At 56.2% G+C, this 20806-nt stretch overlaps 1 protein-coding gene and 1 long non-coding RNA gene across 2 annotated transcripts; one reads left to right on the plus strand and one right to left on the minus strand.

The window, feature by feature from the left end:
• The first annotated feature begins 197 nt into the window (after positions 1-197).
• On the plus strand, positions 198-13765 carry RGP1 (RGP1 homolog, RAB6A GEF complex partner 1). The gene is made up of 8 exons (XM_080973608.1): positions 198-380; positions 6419-6555; positions 6725-6808; positions 7498-7647; positions 7752-7898; positions 9260-9387; positions 9515-9692; positions 10366-13765. Exons 1-8 carry the CDS (start codon positions 265-267, stop codon positions 10593-10595), a joined length of 1170 nt encoding a protein of 389 aa, XP_080829734.1. The 5' UTR covers positions 198-264; the 3' UTR covers positions 10596-13765.
• Positions 11657-19279, minus strand: LOC308458795. The gene is made up of 2 exons (XR_013977670.1): positions 12509-19279; positions 11657-12038 (listed from the first exon to the last, which is right to left on the minus strand). It is a non-coding gene; the product is annotated as an uncharacterized lncRNA (long non-coding RNA).
• Between the last annotated feature and the right edge of the window lie 1527 nt (positions 19280-20806).

Consider the following 20806-nt stretch of genomic DNA (forward strand, 5'->3'; position numbering starts at 1 on the left):
CCGCCCCCCGCCCCGCCCCCTGCCCGCCCGACGGGGCGGAGCAGCCGGAGGGAGCCGGCAACGGCGCGGCGGGGGCGGAAGGAGCCGAGCTCGGCCGAGGAGGCTTGGCGGGCGGGGACTGCCGAGGCGGAAAGAGCCGAGCTGCGCCGAAGGCAGGCGGGGGGGCGGGGCCTCGGGCGGGCGCTTCCGAGGACAGCCGAGCGGGTCCCCGTGGCGCTCTCCCCTCCCGGACGCCTGGGTCCCTCGCCCCCCCGCCCGCCGGCCATGATCGAGGTGTCGGCGGCGCTGCTCCGCGGGGCGGTCTTCCTGGCCGGGGAGCCCCTCGAGTGCCTCGTCACGCTGCGCAACCCGCTGCCGCCCGACGCCACCTCCGCCTCCAGGTAGAGCCGGGGGCCGGGCGGGCGGGAGGGAGGGCCGGGGCCGGGAAACTCCTCCGTCGGACCGGCGAGCGTGGGCATTTCTCCGTCGCGCCCGCCTTTGGCACGAGAAACGCGCAAAGCAAGCGAGACGGGCGAGGCAGGAGCCGGAGGGCGCCCGAAACGGAGGTCGCGGGCGCAACCTCGGGGTGTCCAGGGGCGCTTTTTGAGAAGCAGAAAATGAACGAAGTGCAGCTAAGCTCTTATGCTCTTTTTCACATGCTCTAGTGCAGGCTTCTTCCTCAACCTCGGCCCTCCAGGTGTTTTTTGGCCTACAACTCCCAGGATCCCTCGCGAGCAGGACCAGGGGTCGGGGATGATGGGAATTGTAGTCTCAAAACATCTGGAGGGCTGAGGTTGAGGAAGCCCCGTCTAGTCCTTCCCCCGGTGCCGGATTGACATATAAGCTCAACAAGCTCTAGCTTAGGGCCCCACTCTCTTGGCCCCCCCCCCAAAAAAAAATTAAAAGGAAAAAAACCTGGATGTACATTTACAAAATAGAAGATAAAAAACAAATAGAAAAAACCTACATACAGCCACCGTCTTTTGTGTTGTGTAGGCTCCTATGAAGTAAGAAATGAGCCCCGCCTGCTCCCTCAAATATCCCTGGTTTGCTCCTTTCTATATATAGGGTGCCTACATTCTGCATGTGCAAATGGTTTTAGATACCTATTAGGTCCATAAATTACCATAAAGCATATATTCAACACAAAAAACAGCAACAATTTGTTGTTGACAAAGGATAGCTGGGCCTCATCAAACCTAAATCTGGCCCTGCCCACCCCCCTAGTATTCTTAAGAGGGTCTCTTCTCCAGTCTTTGGAGAGTAGCTGGAAGCGGGGAGGCAGAAAAAGGTCCCCCTCTCCTTCCATTCTGCAGTTTTGATCTGAAATCTTAGGCCCAGTTTTGCACCCAGAGATCAGAAACTGCTCACGCTCATGAAATTCCCTGCTGCAAAATGCGCCTCGAACAAGGGGAGTTTTGCACGCAGCTTCTCAGTCCCTCTGGAATCGCAGATGAGAGCGAAACGCGGAGGCCAAAGGGCTCTTTGCTTCTTCCTGGTTGATGGTGCTTCTAGCCAATGGATGAAGCCGTCTCAATGATTGACATTCAGGAAGGTGGATCCAGCCAATTAGGCAAAGAGGAGATGAGTATGAAACGCCCATTATATAGAGAAGGAACTTGTAATTTTCTGCTGGTTTTTGCTGGTGGAGAAATAGCAAAGCAATTCAAAGAGGTCCGGGACTGAGTGTAAATTCAGTTCATACTCTTTTAAATTCTTGAGTTTATTTCACCCCAAAAGAATATTTTTCTGAGATTGTAAACATTTTAAAAAATTCTCTGCCAGGGCAGATCAAGTCCCATCATTGTAGGGCTGTGGCTGAGCGAGTGTGGATTACGCCAGCCTTGCAAGGAAATCCAGTGCGGGTATCCCAGTTTAGGGCAGGGCATGTCCAGTGTTGCCGTGTTGGCATTTTTGGGGGAGGGGGGTGCAGAGTTGATTGCATCAGCAGTGCCATTCATAAAGGGCTTGCTGGGGGGTGGGAGGCTCCCTGTGGGTTGAAAGAGCAACCTGGATGCTGGGCTGACTCACTGAGAAAGGGTGGATCACAGAGGTAGAGGGGTCCCCAGGGGTCTTCTAGTCCAACCCTCTGCAGGGCAAGTTTCTTAGTGGGCAGGTCTACCTGCCAGGCCTCACCACTGCTCAGCCACCACATTTTCCCGAAGGGGTAGGCCTGTCTTCTGATGCTAGTTAGGAGCGTTTGTGGGGAGCGTCAACACCCCCTTGAAAGCAGGGGCTCATGTCCTCCTGGGGGCTTCCCAGAAGAGGCACCGTGAGCTCAGGCCGCCTGGAGAACCGGATGCTGGACTGGACAGATCCAGTGCAGGGATCTATTTGTTTAAAGGATGGGATCAGTGGGGGAGACCAGTGAGTCAAGTCAGGCCAGGCAGGGAGTTGGGGGTCTTGCCAGGCCTTGGCTCGCTGACCGTATGCGCTGAAGTCCAGGGAGGCTCCTTGCCCCTCACAGCCGCGTGGCCAAAGGCTGCTGGACTCTGAGGCAGGGCTGGGGAGCTGTGGCCTTTGTGCTCCGTGGCCTCGGGGCTCTCTTCCTGAGCCTGGCGCCAGGCCCCCTCCGCAGGGTTGGCGCTGCCTCTTGTGCGAGAGGGAGGCTAAAGAAACATTAGAAAATTGTCCAGTAGCACCTTCGAGACCAACTACGTTTGTTTTGGGTCTAAGCTTTCGTGTGCATGCACAGTTCTTCAGATGCACACGAAAGATTATACCCAGGACAAACTTAGTTGGTCTCGAAGGTGCTACTGGACAATTTTTAATTTTTTAATTTATTTTGACTGCGTCAGACCAAGACGGCTACCTACCGGAATCGAGAGAGGGAGGCTGTTCTTGAGGCTGCCCCAACAACTGATGCAATGTTTTATGTGGCAATTGAGCGGTCACAGGTGAACCTGGGAGCAGTTAAGGACTTGAGAAAGTACAGTACTGTACAGATAAGTGCTGAAAGTACACAGAGATCCATTAAGGCTTCCCCACCCAGTTCAGAGCAGCCAAGAGCGGCCCCTTCCCCCCCTCCACTGGCTGTGCCAGCCTGGGCTCCATTTTGCTGCATTGCCACAGGCCTTTAAGGTTGCCGTTCTGCCTGCTCTGTGCCCATGCTGCCGGGGGTGGCAGTGGCAGCAGCAGGCAGATGGGGACCCGCATCCCCTCAGCACTGTGGCCGGGGCTCCCTCAGGAGGAGGGGGTCCTCTGCAGGCTTCCTTTGGGCGGCCTTCGCCCAGCCGGCCTGTCCTGGAAGATGCTGGTCTCCTCAGAAAGGAGTTCCGTGGGTGTTTGGTTGAGCCCAGCCTGTGCGTGCCAGCTGCCCCTGCCCTTCCCTCCCGCTTTTGGCCTCAGGCCCTGACGTGGGATGGCTGCCTTCCTTGTCACCTACCAGATCCGAGAGAGATGCTTCTCCACGGCCGGCCCCAGCCTGGTTATGCGGTGAAGCTGGCTTGACCAGTTTGGACACTTTTCTTGAGGTGCCCAGGTCCTCAGGCGGGGTATTTGTTTTTCAGCCGGCTGGCCTGTGCGGGCTGTTGATGGGCTTTGCGGTTGCCACTCCTGCATCACAGGGGGTTGGACTAGATGACCCCAGGATCCCGCCCAACTCTGCGTCTATTAAATCTGTGTGGTGGAGAAAGGAGACATCCAGCAAGGGAGGGCAGCAGGTTGGGTTTGGTGCACAGTAGAATAATAACAACAGTTAGCCCCCCATCTGACTGGGTTGCTCTCATGCGCTCCCGCTGGTTTTTCTCCTCCCAATCATCTGGAGCGGCATGAACCGGGCAGCCATCTCCTGGAGCCTGAGGGTGGGGGGCAGTCAAGTGTGGGAAGGGCTGGCCCATACCCTCTTTGCTTCTGCCAATCTCCCGGGGCACATCCTGGCCACCCCAAAGGGAGCAGCTGTGGCAGCCAAGTGGGTCTGCCTTCCCGGATGCAGTTCTGGCTTGCTGTGGCATTGCAAAACCCTCCTTCTGCGGCCTCTCAGGACCCCCGCCTTTCCCCCACTTCCATTTGATGCAGAAATGGTTGTTTTATTTACGGTGTTTTTATTTTGATCTTTTGGTCAGAAAGACCTTCAGAGTGGCTAATGGCAAAGTAATTAAAAAGCAGCTCATAGCAGCAAGACAAGGACCCCAGCGACCGTGGGGGGAGTCACTGGCAGAGTGTGGAAGGCGAGGAGAAGCAGACTTTTGGAGTTTCTGGTCCATGGTCTCCAACATCTGCCATGCTCTCCTTGCACTTAGCCGGCGTGCGGCTGGGGTGCCTGTAGCCAGGCCCATTTTCGGTGAGAGGCCATGGCTGGCACCCCAGACCAGACACTCCCCGTTTCTGCTTCTGCTGGAGCCTCCTTTGTGAGGGGGGCCCTCCAGGCGCACCCCCAGGTGAGGAACCAGGTGCTGATGGTTTCAAGGCAGCCTGTGAGGTGGAATCCAACTGTGGTCTCCCTGGTGGGTGACTTGTGCTGGGAGATGGACAGCGGGAAGGGGACCCCCCCCCCCAGTTCTCCTGGACCTCTCAGTGGCTGGGACCAGCTTGGTGCAGTGCCAGGGGGGCTCTGGGGCTGCCTGGTGAGCGCTGCAGCCCATAGTCGCCTGGCAGAGCAGTTCTGTGGCTCTCAGCTCGCTCTGGGGTGCCACAAGCTTCCTGTCTCCTGCGCTGCGGAACGTTTCTGTGAAAGTGCTCCCATCTTTGAGCCTCTATGTGGAAGGAAACAGAATGGGATGTGAAAAGGAAAGAACTTTTCACCTCTTTACTGCAGCCCAGGGCTGTGTTTTCGAATCCTGGAAGACCTTTAATCTTGATAATTTGGATTTCTGGCATTCCAGGGTTTGGCAAGTTGCCCTTCTTGAAAAGGGTGCAGCTCGAATGACTGGTTTTTAATATGACTTTATTTTCTATACAAAAATTGAGGCACACAAGTCACCCACTGTCACCTGTATAAGCTAATTTCTGGCGCATTTAAGACCATATTGAACCTTTAATCTGAATAATGGGGCACCTTTACAGCCAGAGAAGACTCTCATGTTTATAACGAATTGTAAAGGGGACCCTTGTATGAGTTAATACAGTACTTTATTATCCCTTTGGAGCTGTCCTCTGTTTTTGTACTTATGCCCTTCTGGGCTGTGACGTTTTATGGTTTGGAGTCTTGATTATTTAGGTTATTGGTCAAATTTGCACTTTGTTTTGTTTTGTTAATAAATAGTAGAAGTCCTGGAAAGTGTTAGACAGAGGGGCTGGCGTGCCAGGTGACCTTGTCCTCCACCATCAGGAATTTTTGGAGCGTTGTTTTCCAAGCATGCTTCTGGGATCATCCCCTCGAGGCTCCCCGAAAATATTCCCAGAGCCCCACCAGGGCGTTTTCCCTCTTTCTCCCCTTGGGCCAGTCGGTCACCTCCACACCAGGCTTGAGCCCCATTTATTCCCGAGGGGCATCTTGTGGCCTCAGACCCTCCGTGGCTTTTGAAACCTGCCCAGGTTTGTGAGTAATGTGGGAACAGATCACCTGGGGGTGATCTAGATAGTTAGGTTCCTCATCACAAGGTTTGTGTTGTTTTCCTACCTGGTGTGCGGTGCTGAGAAGGGAGGAAGAGGGGCTGGGGTTCCTCCAGACACCACAGGAACATGGTCCAGGGGGTCCTCTACCCCCAAGGGGTCTGGAAGGCGCTGGGTTCCAGCTTGCCAGCCTTTTTCCTGGAAAGAGGTAGCAGAAAGCCCTGAGCTGTCTGGGTGGAGGGACTCCTCTGCAGAGAGCAGGCACTGGCGGCGGAGCACACCGCCCCTGGCACCATCGGGGAGGGGGGTACTATCGCGGCTGCCCCCCCGACACACACCATGTACCCCCCCATGTCGGGCGCCACACCCCCAGGACGCACGCCACGCCTCTGTGGGCGACGTGCCATGCCCCACCTGCTCTCCGCCCCCGGTGCCAGAGCATGCAGCTTCACCACTGAGAGCAGGTGGCACTTTCAGATCTGGAAAATCTGAATGAATGAGGAAAACACACAGACACCCCTGAGCTGGGATGTCTTTCAGGCTGCGCTTGCCTTCTCTCCCCACGGAGGAGAGGGCCATCGATGTCTCCTAGTCGAACAGCTGTGCGCTGCCTCCCTGGTTAGAGGCAGGAACGCTTCTGAATCCCAGATGCTGGAAACCAAATCGTAGACTCCTGGAAGGGCCCCCGAGGGCCATCTAGTCCAACCCCCTGCAATGCAGGAATCTCAGCTCAAGCACCCAGGAGGGGAGGGAGTTGCTGTTCTGCTCCAATCTTCTTTGGGGGTTTCCCATCCTAGGCACCTGGCTGGCCAGTGTGAGAGCAGCATGCTGGACTGGGTGGGCCTGATCCAGCTGCAGGCTCTCCTCATGTTCATGGGCCTTCTTCCCCTGGGTCTCTGCCCCGTCTCCCTCACGACCTGCCCCTCTCTCTCTCCCCCCCCCCCAGTGAAATGCTGGCCTGGGCCAGCGCTCAGATCCACTGCCAGTTCCACGCCAGCGAGAGTCGGGTAGCTCTTCCCCCTTCGGAAGACAGCCGGCACGACGTCCAGGCCGAGAACGAGACGGTTTTTGTCCCCAACAGAGGTGAGGCTGAGCTCCTTCCAGAGAGCTTCCTTCCTTGGCCTGGAGGAGGGGCAGGGCGGGGGGGTCACTTGGGGGCCGGTGAGAAGGCAGGAGAGCCTGCCAGGGTGGCAGGAGGATGACGGGTAGTCCTGGGCGTGAGTCTGTGCCCACGGCCCCTTTTGCCTTGCAGGGGAGCGGGGCCACTGCATCCTGTCCACCCCCCCAAAGATCCTCTTCTGTGACTTGCGACTGGATCCAGGAGAGTCCAAAACCTGTGAGTAGCCCCTTCTCGCCCGTCTGCCTTGCCCCCCACCCTAGGGGAGGGGTGCTGGGGAGCCCCAAGGCGGGGCTGGGCGGAGGCGAGGGATGACCTCTCCTGTGGGGAAGGGCTCTGGGCTCCCCACACGCCAGCCCCACTTTCCCACTTCCATTGCCGCCCAGAGGTGATCTGGAAGAGGAAGCCAGGCAGTGGGGCTGAGACCCCCAGGGGGAGGCCAGGGCAGCCCCAGCCCCACCTGACCCTGCATTGCCTCATGGGCTTCACTGCCCCAACCTGCCTGCTGCCCCCCCCAAAAAAACCCAAAACCCGGCCTCTGCCTGCTTGGGAGTCTCTAAAAAGGTGGGGAAGGGGCATGTGGAAGACCCCCCCCCCCCAGCGTGCTCAGATCTGCCCCCTGCTTTTCATACCGAGGGTGTTGGGGGGCTTGCTCAAGAAGGATCCCGGGGCACATGGAAGCAACAAGAGGCCTTCTGGGGAGGCAGCCCCGTGGCCCTGCGCTTGGAACTGGGCCCTTTTGGAGTCGGAATAAGAGTTGAAAGGGACCCCATGGGTCATCCATCCCACCCCGCTACAGTGCAAGGCTTTTTCATTTGCTCTTCTTCTCCTCCTGCTGGCTGCCCCCTCCCACCCAGCCATGGGAGCCCAAGCCCTTGATGCTGAGGCTCACGCCCCCCTTTCCCCAGACTCGTACTGCGAGACGTTGCCGGTGGACGGCCCCCCCTCCTTCCGGGGGCAGGCGGTCAAGTACGTCTACAAGCTGACCATCGGCTGCCAGAGGGTCAACTCGCCCATCAAGCTCCTGCGCGTCCCCTTCCGGGTGCTGGTGCTCCATGGTAAGGCGGGGGGGGCTGCCCCTGCGCAGACCGGATTGGGGGGGGAGAGGACCTCTTGACGCCCCCTCCCCGCAAAACAGCCCATGCTGCCTCTCCCTCCGCAGGACTCAAGGACTACCAGTGCCCCCAGGATGAGGCCGTGGCCCCCTCCAACCCTTTCCTGGAGGAGGAGGAGGGGGCCAAGAAGGATTCCCGGCTGGCCGACTTGGCCACCGAGCTGCTGATGGCGGCCACCTCCAGAAGGAGCCTCCGTAAGTCGCCTCACCCCCCCCCCCCCAGTTCACCGGCTCTCCTGCCCCACTGCCCTGGGAGAGAAAGCCATTTGTCAAAAAAAGAAATCTAGGAAGAGCAGCATGAATAAACTCAAATAGACGTGGTAATTTAAGGGTCTCCCCGAATGGGGGAAATGACCCTGTTCAAGGATCCTGTCGACGGAGTTGGATACATGCTCAGCATCTTTGAAGATCTATCTGCTTACTTCAAAGCCCAAAGAGAAAATGAGCAGAGCATCTTCCAAGCTCAATACAATGGAATAAAATCTCTCCTGCCCTGAAAATAAAGTTGAGAAACGGTAAAAAAGAAAGAAAGAAAAGCTATTTGCCATGTGACCAGGGTGGATTTGAATGAAATCATATCAATTTAAATCAATTTGATTTCAATCATGATTTCAATCACTAGTCAGGAAGACTTGATTTCAATCCTTTTTTTTACAGAAAGACTCCTTCTTGCTGATATAATCATAATATTTACAGATGAAGGTTTCCTTTTCAGAATAATAAATTTTCAGAGTAGTTTTTACAGTTATATAAAAAGTTACTGATTAGGTTATACTGTTAGAAATACCTAGACAGATAATTATGAAATTATTGTGAGGTTTAATAAGTTAACTGTTTATACTTGGGACAACTTTTCTGCTGTACTTAATTGGAAGGAGAAAAATAATAATTTCCTTAATAACAATTTATTTAACTAAAACAATAACATGTATCCAAGTTTGTTAACTGATGTGGTTAAACAATTAAAAAAAAAACTTAGAGTGAGTTTTAGCACACATGAAAAACTTAAAACAAATCCTTATTTCCTGATGAATAGCTTTTGGACTATAATATAACTTAAATAGAAAGCTATATTTAGAAAGACTTTTCCTCTGAAAGCATTTTATTTTAAAAATCCAATTTAAATTTGGATTTAAAAATTTAAATTTTTAAAAAATCCAATTTAAATTATTATTTTTTAAATCATTGATTTTTATCCACCCTGCATGTGACTCCTGGAACTTAGGTTATGGGCACAAAAACAGAAAGTCTAGTCACCAGGTTGCCCTTATTACAAGGGAGACTTGGAAAGTTCTTCCTGATATTTCGCTGGGATCCCCTTTGCACCTTGCATCCTTTTGTCTGGACCTCCCTTTGGAGCAGCAGAAAAGGAGCCGGCGCCTTCTTCCGTGTGGCTTAAGGTGCCCCTCATGCCACGGGGCACAGTGCCTCATTCAGCCACCGCACAAGAGGCTGGTTTTCACTGGGCGGGGGGAGCGCAGCCGTGTTCAATTCCAGGTGGGGCGCACCTTTTTCTCTCCCGCCCCCCCGACTGAGTCCCCCCCCCTTGCTCCCAGACTTGTACAACATCAGCAATTCCCGCGGCAAAGTGGGCACCTTCTGCATCTTCAAGGCCGTCTACAAGATTGGCGAGGACATTGTGGGCACCTTCAACTTCTCCGAAGGGGACATCCCATGCCTGCAGGTGAGGCTGGGGGGGTGGGGGTGCCCTCCAGGATGGCAAAATGGGGGGGTGGGGGGGTCGAGGGTGTGGGGTGCCAGTCGGGTGCTCACCCGGCCTCTGGGCTTGCCCTCTGCTCTCTGGCCGCTAGTACCTGGTGAGCCTGCAGACGGAGGAGCGGATCCAGGAGGCCTTCCAGCACCGGCGCGGGCAGCCCATCTCCTACAGCACCCACGCCCGCCACCAGGAGTCCTGTCTGCACACCTCGCGCACCAGCTTCAGCCTGCCCATCCCGCTCAGCTCTGCCCCGGGGTTCAGCACCAACATCGGTGAGTCCTTCCAGGGCCCGGGAGGGAGGGGCCGGGCAGCTTTCAGGGGGGCGACTGCTTTGCAGGCATAGAGAGCTGCTGCCAGTCAGTGCCCAGGGGGCAAAGCTGGGCAGTCCAGTACGCCAGCTCTGAGGCTGGTTCCTGTGCCCCTAAGCCAGAGGGGGCTGCTGCTGGAAGCACCTCTTTGACCCCCTCCCTGTACCAGCCACAAGATGGCACTCTCCTGGCACCCCTGAACTGCAGAAAGCTGATGCCAGTCAGTGCCCAGTGGGCAAAGCTGGGCAGGCCAATATGCCAGCTCTGAAGCTGGTTCCTGTGTCCTTAAGCCAAGGCCACCTACAAAAGAGTCACAAAAAGGTGCTGCTGCTGGAAGCACCTCTTTGACCCCCCCCCCGTACCAGCCACAAGCTGGCACTCTCCTGGCACCCCTGACCCATGGGCACCCCCTCCTCCCTGCCCCTTGGCTGGCTGTCACCCACTGACAGAGGGAGCCCCCCAGATGTTCTCGCTTCCCTTGGTTTGAACAGAAGGGGGTCCTTGCTGGCCCCCAACACCTGGGAGCCAAGTGCCGGTTCCGCTCTCCCTGCCGCTGTGGGGTGGGGGGTGAGTGGAGGGGGCTGTTCAGTGGGAGCAGCCCAGAGCGCCTCTGCTGATGCCACCCCCCTCTTTGCAGTGTCCCTGAAGTGGCGGCTGCACTTTGAGTTTGTGACGTCCCGCGAGGCGTCGCAGCGGCAGGTTCCCCCGGAGGGCCCCCCCTCGGAAGAAGCCTCCCGGTGGTTGGGGGTGGAGCAGATGGACGTGGACACCTTCAGCTGGGACCTGCCCATCAAGGTCTTGCCCACCAACCCGCTCCTGGCCTCCTCCGTCTCCCAGGTCCCTGGCGCCAACTCCCTCACCATCTGAGGGCGCCTCTGCGTGTCTGAGTGTCCCGTTCCTCTGTGTGGCCTCAGAGAGGCATGATCCTGATTGGGGGGGGGCTTTGGCTGGAAGGTCTGGGGTGCAAGCAGGGGGGGCTCTTCAGCTGGGCTCCCTCCCTCTCCCTGCCCCACTCCCCGTCTGGTGTGTGAATTTCTCCCATGGAGAAGGGGGCGCTGCCTCCAACCTGCCCTTGTCCTTTTTTCCAGAGTGTTGTGGGGGGGGGGGGCTGTTGCAAACCATGGGGGTCACTGTGGTGAAAAGCTGGAGGGGCTTCCCAGCTTCATCTCCCCCAATGCTGTGTTTTGTGTCTGTTGGTTAATAAAAATCTGCTGCAATGGCTGCCCCCCCCATACTCTGCAGGTGCCATCCTTTGCCCAGGAGGGTGGGGGCCACAGGAGACCCTTCCCCTCCTGCCCATGTCTCTCCCCCCCCCCCAAGAAATCCACGGAATCAGAGCCTTTCTGCTGTTTCATGGGGTGTTTATTTGAAGAGTCAGACATGCTCTCTCTACGCCCTAAGGAAGAGCTTTGGCTGCGGATCGCGCCCATCTCTGGGTCAGGCCCAGCCCTCTTCCCTCATGGCACACCCCCCCCCCCGCACAGAGTGGTCTGGACCCCTAGTTCTCTTTAGTGGTTCCCTTTAGTGGGTTTTTTGGGGGGTGGGGGGCTTTGGCTGCTTAACAGAGGAGCCAGCAGACTGGGGTGGGGGGAGGGAGAAGAAGCTGGAAATGGGGGGCAGCAGCCCAGGACATCCACACCCCCTGCCCACCCCGTTTTGGATATATTTGGGGATAAAAGCAGGCCCAATATCTGCAGGGGTGGGGAGCCAGCCAGACCCCAATTTCTGGGGGAATTCATGGCAAAGGCGTCTGATCAGGAGAGGGTCGGGGTGCTGGCACCCTCCCTGCTTGGCATCTGGAGGAGGGAAGGGGCAAGGTGCCCACCCTAGGAAGAGGGCAGGGGTGGGCAGTAAGCAAAGCTGGGGGGAGTTCTTGCTCTACAGGTGCGGGGGGGGGGGTCCTCTGGTGATGGTGGCTAGCAAGACCCTCTTTCTTTCTTTCTTTCTGGGTGCCTCTGGCGCTGCTGCTTCGCCCCCCCCCCTTCAGCGCTTCGCTTCCAGGCTCTGCCTCCCCAGCCGGGCCTTGGCCCCCCCTCGGCTGCCAGGCTGCTGCTCAGGGGCCTGGCCTGACCCCCAGCCGGGCTCCAGGTTGTTCACGCAGGGCAGCCTCGGCCTGCCTCTCTGCACCAGCGAGATCTTGCAGGCCCGGGAGTCGTAGCGCGCTTCGCACCAGGCGGGGAAGTCGACCGGAGGCTGCATCCTGCGCGGAGGAGAGGGGGCAATGAGAACATGGGGAGAGGCTGCCGGATCAGGCCCAGCCAGTCCAGTGGCTCTTGAGCTTCTCAGAGCAAAAGCACCCCCCTTGGCCTACTCCCCCCCCCCCATGGCACTGTGGGCCTGATCCAGGCTCCCTGCAGCCACTGGGTGCTGAGGGGGCCCCAATCCTCCTCCTGCTTTCAGCCATGCAGCTCCCCTCCTTGGGGTGGTTGATGTGGGTGGGGGGCCCGCCGGGCCCCGCATGGCCCTGTGGCTGATTTATAGGGGGGGCCCTGGGGGGGGGCTTGGCAGGGAGCGAGGAGGAGAAGGAGGCATCTCTCTCAGACACCCAACTGCCTCTCAGCTTGATCCTGCCATCCCTGCAAGGAGTTGAGCTGGGGCTGTGAAGGTCTCCACCCCCCCCCCACTTTGCACCTGCTAGGCTGGCCATGGGGGGGCATGGGGCTGGCTCTGATCGTCCAATGAGACCAGCAGGAGAGGATTCGAACTCGGCCCTCCCTGGCCCTCTGAGCTGCTGTGCCAGGCGGTCCCGTCCCCACTCAGAAACGGGGGTCAGACTTCACCCCTCCTTGGGCAGGTGGGTTTCTTCTCAGTGGGCCCCTCAAAGAAGTGTAGATTTGGAAGGGACCACAAGGGTCATCCAGTCCAACCCCCTTCAATGCAGATTTTTTTTTGCCCATCGTGGGGCAAATCTCTTGCCCCGAGTTGAAGAGTCTCATGCTCTGCTAGACTCGGCATCTCCTCAGATCGCAGGCTCAAAGCTGCTCAGGCAGCAACACCGGGTCCCAATCCCTGACTTTTGCTTGCTTTTCCCTACTCTTTCCTGTGTCCCAGAAATGACCCCTTTGCCCGGCCTTGGCCCCGGGTGCAGCAATGCCAGGAGAGCCTGGAGCAAGGATGCCTCAGGGGCCAGGACCCCATTTTCACCCTTGGGTGGCGTCTTCCAGGCGCCTCACCTGCCCGGGCCCCTTCCAGGTGTGGTGCCCTCTGGGAGCTGCTACTTGGGAGGGGGGTCTCCTTGCGTTTCCCCTCCCAGACACGTGCCCCCTCCCTGCTCATTGCAGCCCACATGCACCCCCCTTGCCCAACTCACATGTCGCAGCAGCCCACGCCAAGGGGGTCCAGGCAGAAGCACTTGGAGCAGTTGGCATCCTGCCAGGACTCTCCGGGGCCAAAGTGCTTTTCCTTGTAGAGGCAGGGGGCTGGAAGGAAGGAGGGAGGGCGGTCAGGGAGGAGGGCTGGCGCCGGATCTGGCCCTCGGCTCTGCCAGCTGCGTTCTCAGCCAGATCCCGGCCAAGCGGGGAGCACTGGGTGCTCTTGGGCCACCGCCAGTCTCCTCCTGCCTCTCTAGAATCAGGCTTGTAGGGTGGCAAGGGAAACCCAGGGATCATCCAGCCCAACCCTCTGCGATGCAGGACTCTCGGCTGAAGGAGCCCCAACAGACGGCCGCCTGACCTCTGCTTAAAAACCTCCACGGAAGGAGAGTCCGCCATCCTCCAGGGGAGCCCGTTCTGTGGTTGAATCACTCTTACTGTCACAAGGGTCTTCCTAAGGTCAAGTCTGAATCTGCTCCTTTGCCATGTGAAGATTTATTTATTTTTTAAAAAAATTATTTTTAATTAAATTTTGCAGTTTTATATTCATCACTGTAACATTGTTCACAAAAAGAAAAGACAACTTCCCCAGATACAACCCCCCCCCCAACTTCCCTCAACTTCCTCTTCTGGTTTCTTGCATATTTACTTCTTATACTTGTTTAATTTTCTTTTAATATAGCTTTCTTAAAATAAAAATAAAATGTTACTATATTCTTATCATTATTATACCTTGATTGTTCTCTCATTGCCTCTAGATTCTTTCAATTATTACCATACATTCTCTACCTTAATTTTGTTGATTGTAAGGGCTTACTACTCAAAGCCTGCTAGTGAGTCCACTTCTTTGCAATATTTCTGTACATTTGAAGATTAGTGCTAGCCTTGGGTAGCCTCAAGGCTGCGTAGCCCAAGGGCCCCTGAGGGCTGTTCCTGATCTTCCAGTCTCTCAAGGCCAGTCACATGGAGCAAGATTGTTTTCTCTTGCGCTAGATGGTGGGACTCGAACCCAAGTTGCAAGAAAGGGGATTCCCACTCAACATCAGGGGAAACTTTCTGGTGGCAAGAGCTGTTTGACAGAGGAACCTTCCTTGGAGGTTTTTGAGCAGAGCTTTGGTGACCCTCTGCCACGGATGCTTTAGTTGAGATTCCTGCACTGCAGAGGGGTTGGACTGGATGACCTTTGGGGTGACCTCCACAATTCTGTTGTCCCTCGCCTTGGACCCCCGCCTGTTTCCCCCACGGCCGCCTCACCTTGCGCATGGAAGTAGCAAAGGGCCCTTGCTCCTGGCAGCTGGAGCAGGAGCGTGAGGAGTAGGCAGCCCCTCAGGGGGGCCCAGAATGCCGCTGCTGCCCCCAGCCTCGCTTTCGCAGCCATCGTGGGGCTTCTCGTGGGTCTCTGGGTTCTGGGGGAGGCTGCTTCTCCTCCTGCCTCGGTCTCCCTGCGGAATGTCTGCCCCACAGGTGCTTATAAAGGGGAGCTTTATGGGCCTGGCCTCCGGCTGACTCTCCCTGGCAAAGTGGCAAAGCTCATTTCCTGGTCGGAGGCACGAAAACAAGAGGTGGGACGGGGATTTTTTAACAAGCTGCGAAAAGCTGATTCATGCCCTCCGGGAAGGCCTCCAGTTGGGAGCCCCAGAGGGGGTGCCCTGCGGGGCAGCGAGGTAACTCTCCTGTGACCCCTCCACCACCGGGGGAAGAAGCCAGCCAGGCCACCCTCCTCCTGGCGGGGACATAAGGAGAGCCTGCAGCCGGATCAGGGCCATTGCCCACCTCGCCCAGCATCCTCTTCTCCCAGTGGCCAACCAGATGCCCATCGTGGGAAGACCACTAGCAGGATTCATGCGCAAGAGCCACACTCCCCCCTCCTGCCATTTGCAGCAGCATCGCTTCCTCCTCTGAGCCTCCTGCGCATGGGATGCAGCTGCGCACAGCTGCACATCACCTCTGAGGAAGCCAGCGCCCATGGGCACAGAGGGGCATGAATCTCGAGGTGCCTTTCTCTTGGGCTAGGCGTTGGGCTGGTTAACGTTCTGCATCCTTTGAAATGTGCATGGGAGCGAGGGAGGGCATTGGCCCGTATTGCTTTTGTTTTATTATGTATCTTGTGTTTTCATTTTGTATTTTTATGTTGTGAACTGCCCTGTGATCTGATGAAGGTGGTATACAAATTTAGTAAATAGAATAATAGGTTTTTGGGGGGGCAGTGCATGGAATCCACCCCAGAACCAAACTGAGGGCCAGCAAAGGCCTCTCAATGCTGCCCCCCTTCCTAGCCACCACATTCGGCACTGGCAGATACTTGGTTCAGGAAGAATCTCTTGTCTGCTTCCCTTCTGTCCTGATGACAATAATTGGCAGCTCATTTCAGTTCCTTTTGAGAAGTAACAGCCATTTGACAGTGGAACAGACGACCTCAGGAGATGGTGGCGTCTCCTTCACTGGAGGTTGAGAAGCAGAGGTTGGATGGCCACTTGTCATGGATGCTTGAGCTGTGATTCCTGCATTGCAGGGGGTTGGATTAGATGGCCTTTGGGGGTCCTTTCCAACACTATGATTTTATGGCCTGAATTTCTTGGCTGTGCCCTTTTGGGGGGCAGCGTGGCAGCTCTGTGTCACTTTGTTGGGGTTCCTCTTGGCTCCTCTCTTCCCGCCCTTTCCCTCCCTGGCTGCCCTCTCCTCGCTTGGCACCTTTCCTGCCCCCCTCCTCCCTATCTCTCTGCCCCATAGCATCACCCAGGCCCCTCCTGGACTCCTGGCTCCACTGCACATCCCAGCGGCCAAGCCTCTGCCACAACAATGGCAGCAAGAGTGTGGGGCAGCCCCCCTCCATTGGGATTTTAATGCCAGAGGACGAGGTGGGCTTCCCTACCCCATAGCACTATTGCAGAAGGACTTGAGGGCCACCCCTCTCTGGCATATCTGAACTGCCAGGAGAAAGGGAGGCAGTGGGGGGAGTCTCCCCCCAGCTCTCTTGCAGCCCCATCTGTCCCATGTGCCACTCTCTGATCTCTGCAGGCAGCCTTTGAAAAAGGCAAGGGCCCTGGGTGGGCATCCTGGCACCCACCAAGGGAAGAAGGTTCAGCATCCTGGGCAAGGGAGCATCGCAGCTCCCAGCAGGAGGGCAAACCTCTGTTCGACCCCTAGGGCCAGGCTGGCAGCTGCCGCACAGGAAGCAAACAGGATGCAGGATTCCGGCTGGCAACGGGCACTGCCAAGAGATCCCCATGCCAAGGCAGTACTGCCAGTGCTGTTTTAGGCATGGAAGGGGCTTGGCTCCAGAGCCCAACATCTCGGGGTGTTTTCTCTGCAAACACCAGCAGGTTCCAAGAACCGCTCGCTTTGGGGCTTGGCTGGGCGGCTTCCAAGGGCCCACCTGGGCCAAGAGCAAAGTCTCAAGACTCTGCCCCCAGGCCAGTGGGGGAGGGAGGCCTCCCTGGGTGCCCTTCTCCTCGCCCCAACAGCTGTGAGCAGCAGCTTCCTGGGGAGTTGGCTGGGTCAGGCTCCCTCCTTCCCGGGAGCACCAATCTCTTGCTGCCCCCCTCCGCCTGGCCTGGCCTGGACCTCCTGCAGCCATTGGGACCCAGAGGGTGGGAGCAGCTGGAGAAGGAGCCCTTTGCTGGGCTGGAGGGGCACCATTGCAATGGGCTGCCCATTGGCTGCTTTGTGTGAGGGAAGGGCAGGGGGGGCAGCTCTGCCTGGGGCAAGAGCATGCTGTGGGGCAGCTGCAGCTGGGGCAGCGAGTTGGGGAGAGGTGGCCCTAGCATCTGAGCAGGAGCCCCCCAGGTGAGAGGCAGCATCCCTGAGCAAATGAGGAGAAAGATGGAAAGGGGTGGAAGTTGTGTGGCTTTCGGATGTGGGAGCAGAGAGGAGGCTCCAAGTGGCCTCTGCAAAGAGGGCCCCAGCTCTGCCCAGGGTGGCCGGAAGGGAGCAGGCAACGCCAAGTGGCTCCAAGGGCGACCACAGAGACTGAGGCCACAAAGACTCTTCTGACTGTCCCCTGAGGCTTCTGCCTTTGGGCTCCCTAAGAGGCAGTGTGGGGTGAGGAGTCCAGTTTAGCAAACTCTTGAGAGGCAATGGGGGAGTCTCCTGAGACAACGAGAACACAAGAAGAGCTTGGTTGCTGGATCAGGCCAAAGGGTCCCCATCCCGTCCTGCACCCCAGTCTCGCAGTGGCCACTCAGATGCCTCTTCTGAGAAGTCCTCAGGCCAGACCGGAGGGCCAGCAGTGCCCTCTCACCCTGCGGGTTCCAGCAGCCCCTGGGATTCCAACACGGCTGGCCTCAGAGCTACCAGCCGCCTAAAGGCCTCCCATGTTGCGCCCCTTTTCAAAGCCTAGGGGGACGGGTTCTGGTCAAAAGTGGATTGGTATGAAATTTTTAAAAAACAAAAGTTTTTATTTAATATTTGAAGAACCAGCAAATAAATTTAACAAGATACAACTTGACAATTGTTCCATCAACGTTGAAAATGTTCCCAGTGAGTTCCAAAGGAGCCTTAAGATGTCCAGCATAATGAAGTGTTACAATTTGACAAGTGTTGGTGCTGACCTTTACAGCCCTAAAAGGCTTTGGCCCAGTATCCCTGAAGGAGCATATCCATGCCCATTGTTCTGCCCAGACACTGAGGTCCAGTGCCAAGGGCCTTCTTGGTGGTGGCACCCGCCCTGTGGAACGTCGTCCCATCGGATGTCAAGGAAATGAACTACACAATTTTGGGGAGACATCTGAAGGCCGCCCTGTACGGGGAGGTTTTTAATTTTAATTATGCTTTTATATTTGTTGGAAGCCATCCAGAGTGGCTGTGGCAACCCAGTCAGATGGGTGGCATATAAATTATTACTGTTACTGTTATTCTTATCCAATAGCCCTCTCCTCTATGAATGTGTCCCATCATCTAGGTTGGTTCACTGCTTCCTGCATAAGGGTGCTGGTAATCATCATCATCATCATCATCATCTATACCACCCTTCATCCATAGTAACAAAAAACAAACAAAACAAAACAATATCAATCCCCTAATTCTAAAAGGCGATAGAATTCCCTGGTATAACTATTTCTCCTCTGCCCAAGATACCTCCCTCTTTGTGAGCGCACTGTGCTTTGCAGAGCAGCCTGGCACCCAAGCCCCTTCCCTTTCCGCTCCCTGTGACCCTCTGCTTGGAAGCCGGTCCTCTGCCATGGCCATGCCCTCCTTGCCCCCCTGGCCGGGGTCTTTGCCCTCTTCCAGAGAACTGTGGGACGTGACAGGAAAGACCCCGGGAGTTCAGGGCCAGGGGCTCTGGCACCGGCTGCCCAGGCAGGAAAATAGCCGCCTCCGCTAGCGGCAGCGTGTCAGGAGGGGCGAGCAGCTGGCACCCCATAAATCCTCTCCGGCAGGTGCTTTGCAGGCTCTGCGAGGAAATGAGCGCATGGTGGTGCTTCCTGTGTGGTGACTCAGAAAGAGTCCCGGGAGAGCGCCTCTCCTTCCCGGCCGGGGAGGGGGCTCCAGGAAAGTGCCACTCACCTGGCAGAGGGGATGCCCCTGGGAAGTGGGGGGGGGGTATTATTACTAGAGTAGTCAAGTCCAACCTTTCCCTGTTGCCTGGAATGGACACCCAGGGGAAGGTGACTCCAGACTGGGAGGACTGGAGCTTGGAGCTTCCTCGTGTGTGTGACCAGGTTGATGGGGATGACCCTGGCTGACCAGATCAAAGGGCTGCCCACGCAACCCTCTCTCTCTCCGACTCTGGGACTCTCCTGGCTCTTAGCCAGTGCATAGGATGGAGCCCACAAGCAGAAAGTCTGAGATGTAGCTCACACAAGATAAAGCCTGGCTTCAGATTCCTGCTGTGAACTGAATGTGAATAAAACACTATTCTTTTAAAGAAGGCTGTGTTGTTCTGTTATTATTTTAAGGGGGAAATAAAAGGGGAAACCTACAAGGAACAAGCCAGACTGGATTGCTTAATTAAAGTATTCTAATGAATCATCAACTTGCTTCCAGTAGGTTTTCGATATTACGATAATCTTTAAGATTGTCATTGTCCCATGCAGAACAATGAAATTGAAAAAAATCTACATCAGACATTCAAAACCCACAAGCCTGCTATCCCAGCCTGGTTAACCCCCTAAAAACTCTGATGCCCCATAATTAAATACAATATACTCCCATAAAGACTGCCTTACACAGCATTTAAAACCAAAATCGCATTTGGATAGAAACTGTTTCTCAGGTGGCTAGTCCTAGTCTTTATAACCCTGTACCAGAAGGCAGAAGCTGAAAGAGATCATTTCCGGGGTGCGTACTATCATGTGCTATCTCTGCTGCTTTCTTATAGCACCTGGCAGCATAGATTTGATCCAAGGTGGGAAGAGTGCACCCAATTATTCTCTCCACAGTCTTTACAACCCTGGACAGCATTGTTTTTCCCCTGACCGTGCAGCTCCCAAACCACACCCACAGACCATAAGTTAATACACTCCCCACAGTGCAATGGTAAAATGCCATCAACAGGTCATTTGAGAGATTGCAAAGGGAATGTGCTCTGCTGTTTACCCACTGGAGTGAGCGAGGAGGGATCATATCAAAGCAATATCTTGTCTTCTACCTTCCTTAACATTCCCACAGGACGGAGCGGGAGGGGTGCTTCAGGTGCAGCAGCAAGAGCGCCCGCACCTGGAGAGATGGAGCCTGGCAGGGGAGAGGACACCAGCACAGCCTCACTTTTCCACAGCACAGTCTTTTCCAGCAACCCCCAGAAGGCTGAATTTCAAACATGGGTGCTTGACCCTCCAAGTCGCAGCCTCTGGCCTAACTTTAGAGAGACATCCTGAGCAGATGCCATTTCCAGGTGTGCCCCCGAGATACCTGTGGGCCTTCCCGCCCCCCCTCCAGTCCTAGCAAGGCGGAGTGTGCCCACCCCCTTCTCTCTGGGAAGGAGCCCCCCCTCCAGAATAGAGCACCTGCAGAAGGCCCAGGTTCCATCCCTGAAGGCACCTCCGGGGGGGGGGGGGGATGATGAGGCTGCTCTGAAATCCTGGAGAGTCATTGCTGCCGGTCAGTGTAGACAATACTGGGCTCAGTGGACCAGGGGTCTTACTTGTGCATCTGCCTGCCTGTGTGGAGGGAGGCAGGTGGGGAGTGTTCCTGAAGAGGGCAGCAACTTGTCCTACCTGCAGAGCATCCCCTGCGAGGGCTCTGAGCAGCCCCCTGCCAAACAGCTTCTTTGGGGTTGGGGGGCATGAATAAGCTCAGCTTGGTTTTGGAGGGGTCCCAGTTCAAACCTGCTCTCTTGGGGCTGGGGGAGCAGTGAGCTACAGCCCCTCTTCCCCCACTCCCCATCTCCCAGTCCCTGATATTTTTCCTGGCACAGATATTGAGAAGCGGAAGGGGCTCCTGCAGGCTGGCCCAAAACCCCTGGAGAAGAATGTTCCAGAAAGTCCAGGAAACATCTGGCCTGGTGGGTGGGTGTTGATGCGTCTCAGCTAACCTGGAGCCCACGCACTCCTGCGCATTCTGCTGAAGCGGATTTCCACTGACTGCTCGTGGTGCTCTTGTATTTTTCAGGTCTTGCCCCTGAGAGGGAGGATGGTTTGAAATGCAGAGAGCGCTGGATCTGCAAAATGGATCCTTTGCATCCCCTGGCAGCTGCTCCCTCCTCCTCCTCACAGAATCATAGATTTGGAAGGGACCCCAGAGACCATGTAGTCCAACCCCCAGAGACCATCTAGTCCAACCCCCTCCTTGAATCTCAACGCAAGGAATCTCAACTAAATCTGCTGCTTC

This window comes from Podarcis pityusensis, assembly GCF_964106645.2.
Source record: "Podarcis pityusensis genome assembly, chromosome: 11".
Lineage (NCBI taxonomy): Eukaryota > Metazoa > Chordata > Lepidosauria > Squamata > Lacertidae > Podarcis > Podarcis pityusensis.

Coding starts and splice junctions, on each gene's coding strand:
- RGP1 (XM_080973608.1), top strand. CDS start 265: ATGATCGAGGTGTCGGCGGCGCTGCTCCGCGGGGCGGTCTTCCTGGCC. Junction 7,648..7,751: donor CCGGGTGCTGGTGCTCCATG/GTAAGGCGGGGG, acceptor CTCCCTCCGCAG/GACTCAAGGACTACCAGTGC. Junction 7,899..9,259: donor CACCTCCAGAAGGAGCCTCC/GTAAGTCGCCTC, acceptor CCTTGCTCCCAG/ACTTGTACAACATCAGCAAT.